Genomic DNA, 7,500 nt, shown 5'->3' on the forward strand with positions numbered 1-7,500 from the left:
AATAGCGGTTCGACGTGAAAAGAAAATACAACAAATTGAAAACGAACACGTTTATTTTACTTTCATTCATCCGGTTGTGGAGGTATCGACAGGCAACGAATCCTACAGACTGCTCAAGCGTAAATGTTCATTCTGACCAGATGCGCTCACAAATTTAACTATTTGCATTGTGGACACAATCTTCCTTACAAACACAAGCTCATTATCACCAGATAGAAATGGCTGTATTTAACATAAGCCGGACAAAATGCTTAGTGGTATTTTGTTCTAAGTTCAAATTCTTCCGAGGTCGACTTTGCCTATGATCCTTTTGGAGTCGATAAAATTAGCGCTAGTTGATTACCGGGCATGACGTTATCGATTATTCCCCAACCGCAAGTTTCCGTCCCTGTGCCTATCGCAGAAAGAGTATTTAATAAACAATGACCACTGACACGCCAACAAATCCTCCCAGTAACAGTCGGAAACAACGATTTGAGAAGCGAAGCGGATTTCAGATATCTAGGAAGCACTATCCACAATGATGGTGGAACGAAAGTTGACATACAAGTCCGTATTGGAGAAACTTCGGACGACTTCGCCCAGTGTGGTCCAATAATTCCATCATCAAAGATGTGAAAATCCGTCTCTGCGTGTCAATTGTGGTACCTACTGCTACCTATGCATGGGAGACGTGGAAAAGAACAGTTAACATCAACAAATCGGACGTCTTTCATAGGCGATGCATTCTTGTTATACTTAGAATATAGTGGAGGGACTACATCACAAATGAGGAGGATACTGCGGTGATCAGGGCTAGACACCCTATCAGGCATTGTCAAGAAGCGAATATTGCGATTCATCGGACATATAATACGGCTAGCGGAACACAGGCTGCCACATACTGCATTGACATGGACACTAGCTGGGAACAAGCGAGGGAGAGGAAGACCGCACCAAAACTGGCACAGTACTTTCCGCGAGGAATTACGGGAGCTGCAATTGATCTGAACTGATGCAAAAACGACTGCAGATCGCAAGCAGAAGAGGCAACTCGTCGGTCGCCCAATATTCCAGTAGGAACGGGAGAGAGACTAAGACTAAGCTGGGGATTTGACGTTGAAGAATATTGAATTTTTAATATGCTCTTCCATATTCAGTAGTGATACACACGCCCAAAATGCTGTCCGAAATATGTGGCTGGGAAGCGACACACAGATACGTATATATATATATTAGTAGAGTCACTGCTCTGGTCTCTTCGTGAGATTTTACATCTGGTTATTTTGCTTTTCGTGAGATTTTACATCTGGTTATTTTGCTTTTCGTGAGATTTTACATCTGGTTATTTTGCTTTATATATATATATATATGTATATATATTATATATATGTATGTATGTGTGTGTGTAGGGATCTAATTTGACATTTCTGAGATTTGAAACCAAATCTACCCGCTTGTCGCTTGTCAAAACGAGCGGGAAATCCTCTTCACACCAGATGATTGCTGAGAAAACACTCGACCCCCTTGGACCTGTGCTGATCAAGGAAAGGTAAGCTCTTCGTTTAAGGTTCGACCTACATTATTGACCATGGTCTATATAACAAAGAGAATTTCCTATCTCTTTCTCTTATATGTCAGCAATGACCAAGGAGCAAAGCCCTCTCTTTTGTGTCAGCCAGACCAACGAGCTACACGCGCTTTTTGCGTCAGCCACAATCAAAAGCAGCACTTCTCTTTCGGCCGTAACGAAAGCCGAACAAACTTTATCCTTTCTTCCTTTCTAGTCAGCACACACACACACACACATATGTATGTATGTATGTATGTATGTATGTATGTATGTATGTATGTATGTATGTATATATATATACACATACATACATAAATACATATATATATTATATTATTTAACTGAACGCCACGCACCTATTTCCAAGTAAGTTTATAATATATATATATATATATATATATATATATATATATAAATATATTATATATATAAATTTAATCCAAACATGAAACACAACAACGCAAGGACGTGGAACAATATACTATTATTGGACGCTCAGGAAGGAAGAAAAAAAGGAGAGTTTAAATTTCGAGCGGAGCTCTTCGTCAGAAACATTGGAAAAGGAAAGATTCAAAGAAGGGAAAACGGAGGAAAAAAATCGCCAACGGTACATACGCGGTCACATTTTGAATATATGTATGTGTATGTATATATATATATATGTGTGTGTGTGTGTGTGTGTGTATTAGATTCAAAGAAGGGAAAACGGAGGAAAAAAAATCGCCAACGGTACATACGCGGTCACATTTTGAATATATGTATGTGTATGTATATATATATATATGTGTGTGTGTGTATTAGATTCAAAGAAGGGAAAACGGAGGAAAAAAAATCGCCAACGGTACATACGCGGTCACATTTTGAATATATGTATGTGTATGTATATATATATATATGTGTGTGTGTGTGTATTATAGATATAATATATAGATGATATATATATAATATATATATGTATAATATTATATATATATACGTATATAATAGTATATATACATATACATATATGTGGAATATATAATATATATGTATATTATATATATATAGTTTTATATATATATATATGTGTGTATGTATATAATACTATATATTATATATATATCATATTATATATACCCGAGTAAGCACATAAATGTGAAACAAGGTGGAAAAAAGAGTACTCAAATACCAGAGTTAGAGTAATATGCTTTATTTAAAAGCAGCAGAAATATAACAAAAGCTGTTACTCAGAGTTTCACGTTCCCGTTCATCAGACAGTTTTGTTAAAATGGAACAGAAATAACGATATAATCAAAACTAGTTAAAGGATACACCTTTAAAAATGGATTTGTTTCATTGGTCCTTTCAATTAACGCTCTGAAGCATGCAATGAACAAAATAAATGAATTCAATATAAATTCATCCTCTTGTAAAATCGAAGAGTAGATTCAAAATACATATTGTAAATAATTATATACGAAATATAAGTCAATTAATAAATTAAAATTAGAATTACAATTAAAATTCAGGCTGCATTACATAAATATTTTACAACAGTATATACCCATACTAGACCATCTATAATATACATATATACATCAAAATACACAGAAGCATGCACATAGTTACATGCATATACAGGCATATATATGTAAGACATACATATACGCACAAATACACATATATACATATATATATATGCACGCAACCATGCCAGCGTACAAAAATCTCTTGGTGTATACATATAGAAGTCAGTTATAACAGACAAGAGAGATAGGATGTATATTTTAAACGCAGGGAGGGAGAAAGAAAAAGAAAATAAGAAGACCCCTAAGCGTAACAGCCAGCAAAAGAAAGACCGTTAATTGAAAGGACCAATGAAACAAATCCATTTTTAAAGGTGTATCCTTTAACTAGTTTTGATTATATCGTTATTTCTATTCCATTCTAACAAAACTGTCCGATGAACGGGAACGTGAAACTCTGAGAAACAGCTTTTGTAATAATCTATCTATCTATCTATCTATCTATCTATCTATCTATCTATCTATCTATCTATCTATCTATCTATCTATCTATCTATTTATCTATCTATATCTATATTATATATATCATATGTATATTATATATATATATATATAATATATATATATATATATATATATATATATATTATACATATACATAGCACCTAGGCCCTTTTTCACCCTGTCTGTTTGGATGATGTGGCTGTGAACGTTTTCGGTTAGCATAATCTATAACACTGTTTTACGACCTTATCATTTCGGGTCCCCTGTTTCGATTGGAGCTTTCTAGCTGTAGGAAAATTTCCTGACTCTCCTCCATCCTTGTCAGAAAACAGCTTCAGGAGTTATGAAGAACTAATTTGTACGTAGTCTGTTTCTGAGAGCTATTCTATAGGACCTCTGTCTAATCATTAAAACATTAGGCGATCTTTCGATATGGGAACACACGACTGTCTCTTACAAACCACTTATAAGCCACGTGTGTTTATTTACATTTTTGAAGATGATCGTCGGTTTCCGTTACATTTTAAAAAATTTTTTGATATGGGGTTGGGGGAAAAGGGATCTTTTGAAGTCGGCGTGAAAGCGAAAGAGACAGAGAGGAAGAGCGCGATTGTATGAGTGAAGTTCTTTTGACGTTGGCGTGAAGCGGAAGAATTGATGTGCGTGCGCGTGCACGTGTGTGTGAGTGTGAGTGTGTGTGTATGTGTGTGTTTGATGGAGTGTGCGAGACAGAATGTGTGGTGTGCATGGGAATTGCTTTTGTTAGTGTGTGTGAAGAGACAGAGAGAGTAATGTTGCTGGTGTGTGTGTATATGTGTGTGTGTGTGTGTGTGTGTGTATGTGTGTGTGAGAGAGAAAGAGATAGATAGATAATTGAAATTTTTAATTCACTTTTTAAAGTGTGAGTGATTGACGGAGAAAAGCGAGAGATTATGTATGTATGTATGTACGTATGAATGGCTCCAGTGACACACACACACACACACACACACACACACACACACACACACACACACACACGCACGCACGCAGGTTGTTATGTATGTATGTATACACAGATATATGTATCTATGTATGGCCGAGAGAGAGTGAACTGAAATATTTTTTATTCACCTTTGTAGTGAGTGAATATGTGAGTGACTGACAGAGAAAAGGAGAGAGAGCTTATGTATGTATGTATGTATGTATGTATGTATGTATGTATGTATGTATGAATGGCTTTGGCTGACTGTCCTCTGGTCTTCCCCTCGTTGCTAGCGAAATGGTATATGCCGGCTGTGTGAGCAACTGGTTGTTTTAATGGCGGAACAAACGGGAATTCCATTGTAAATAACGTGCATAATTCCTCATCTCTTAAATATAGAAGTATATATATATTATATTATAAATATCATACACACACACACACACACACACACACACATATATATATAATATGTATACATAATATGTATATATATATATTGCATATGTATATATATATATTACATTATATAATGCATACATATATATAATATACATACATACTATATTATATATATATATATATATATATATATATATATATATATATATATATATATATATATATAATGTATTAGGAGTAAATCCAAACTTACAGGGAAAAATTAGATTTAGGATTAAATCTAATTTTATAGTATAAATATATATATATATTATATAGATTAGAGATAAAACACTATTAGGCAAATCAAACAGTGAAAATCATAAACCAATACATAGAAATAAATAATTACAATAATTTTTAAATTTTAACTTTAATTTAAAATTTTAATTTTGAATTTTATATTTTATATATTTTTTATTAATTAATTTCATTTCTATGTATTGGCTTATGATTTTCACTGTTTGATTTGCCTAATAGTGGTTTTATCTCTAATTTAATATAATATATATATATATAATATATGCATGCATGCACACACCTCGGACACCCACACACTCACACGTGCACACACATACATTAGTAGCTTTAAAAATTTTTTATTTTTGAACGTTAGATTTTTAGCAATGAGGACTCGTAGCATTTGATTATGTATGGCTCAGTGGTTAGAGCGTCAGGCTCGCAATCATGAGGCATTGAGTTCGATTCCCGGACTGGCTGTGTGATGTGTTCTTGAGCGAGGCACTTTATTTCACGTTGCTTCAGTTCACTCAGCTGTAGAAATGAGTTGCAACGTCACAGATGCCAAGCTGTATCGACCCCTTTGCCGTTCCCTTGGATAACACTGGTGGCGTGGAGAGGGGAGGCTGATATACATAGGCGACTGCTGGTCTTCCATAAGCAACCATGCCCGGATTGTGCCTCAGAGGGCAACTTTCTAGGTGCAATCTCGTGGTCATTCATGACCGAAGGGGTTCTTTACCTTACCTATACCTTACTTTACCTATACCCTATACATTACTTAGTGTACAAATACGTACCCCCCACCCCCAAGCCAAAGCAATGAGCTAGATTTCTTTCTACAGACAAAATCACTGATTAGGTTCTAAATAGCATTTTCCTTCTTTTTTCATAGAATTTTTAATATTTCTTTAATATATGAAGTCATTTATAAGAGATAAAGTAACTGAGGACGCATAAAAAAACAACAAAAAGAAAAACTGAATCTGATGTCAACTAATTATAAACAGATTTGATTTTCTTTCTTTTTACAAAAAATCGTGCTTTGTTAGTACGACTCATTTAATTTTATAGATTTTGTTCATTAGAGTCATAGAATTTAATGTATTTAACTAGAAGCGAATTTTCCCTCGGATATCTTACTGTGAGTGCAGTTATTGTTTTTATATATCCTTTTCAAAAATATTTTGTAATGCATTTTTAATGAGTTTTGACAAGTGAAGGCTTGTAGCTATATTCCTAGAATAGTAAATGATTGGTACTTATAACTTGGATTCTACTGAGATGTTTTCATACACATTTATTAATACCAGACAGAAATGTGTAATCCTCGGTGTGTGTGTGTGTGTGTGTGTGTGTGTGTATGCGTGCGTGCGTGTATTTGTGAGAGTGAAAAAAAGAGATATAATGTGTGCCTGTGTATGCGTTTATAACAACGTGTATATATATATATATATATATATATATTATATATATATATATATATATATATATATATATATATATATATGTGTGTGTGTGTGTGTATGTGTTCATGTGTTCATGTAGGTTTGTATATATATATATATTTAAAAAAGGAGATGTGCAACACGAGTTGTGATATATATAAAAGGAATGAAGAAAATGCTGACAAAATAATTCAAGTAAGGGAGAGTGTATTTAATTAGGTGAAAGTTCTTTTTACCGGTTGCGCATTTGTTATGCTTATCAAAAGATATTTTTTAAAGAGAGATAGAGTTCCTTTCTGATAGATTTTTTCCTCTTAAGAGGAACTCTATCTCTCTTTAAAAAATATCTTTTGATAAGCATAACAAATGCGCAACCGGTAAAAAGAACTTTCACCTAATTAAATACACTCTCCCTTACTTAAATTATTTTGTCAGCATTTTCTTCATTTCCTTTATATATATATATATATATGTATATTCTTTTATTGTTTTACTTGTTTCAGCCATTTGACTGCTGCCATGCTGGAGCATCTCCTTTAGTCGAACGAATCGACCCCCAAGGACTTATTCTTTGTAAGCCTAGTACTTATTCTATGGGTCTCTTTTGGCGAAGTGCTAAGTTACGGGAACGTAAACACATTAGCATCGGTTGGCAAGCGATGTTAGGGGTGACGACAAAACACACACACACACACACACACACACACACACACACACACACACACACACACATATATATATATGTGTACGACGAGCTTCTTTCAATATCCGCCTACAAAATCCATGCTTTGGTCGGCCCGAGGCTATAGTAGAAGACACTTGTCCCAAATGCCACGCAGTGGGACT

The 7,500-nt window shown here is 34.2% G+C and overlaps 1 protein-coding gene across 1 annotated transcript in view; it reads right to left on the reverse strand.

Annotated features, from left to right (window-relative positions):
• The window catches only part of LOC115209873 (WD repeat-containing protein 38-like), an 81,944-nt gene that overhangs the window by 1,778 nt on the left and 72,666 nt on the right, over positions 1 to 7,500 (reverse strand). The window contains exon 8 of the mRNA XM_036508556.1: positions 885 to 1,084. Coding sequence (XP_036364449.1) covers positions 885 to 1,084 — 200 coding nt within the window. The remainder of the gene's footprint in view (positions 1 to 884; positions 1,085 to 7,500) is intronic.

This window comes from Octopus sinensis, linkage group LG1 (genome assembly GCF_006345805.1).
Source record: "Octopus sinensis linkage group LG1, ASM634580v1, whole genome shotgun sequence".
Lineage (NCBI taxonomy): Eukaryota > Metazoa > Mollusca > Cephalopoda > Octopoda > Octopodidae > Octopus > Octopus sinensis.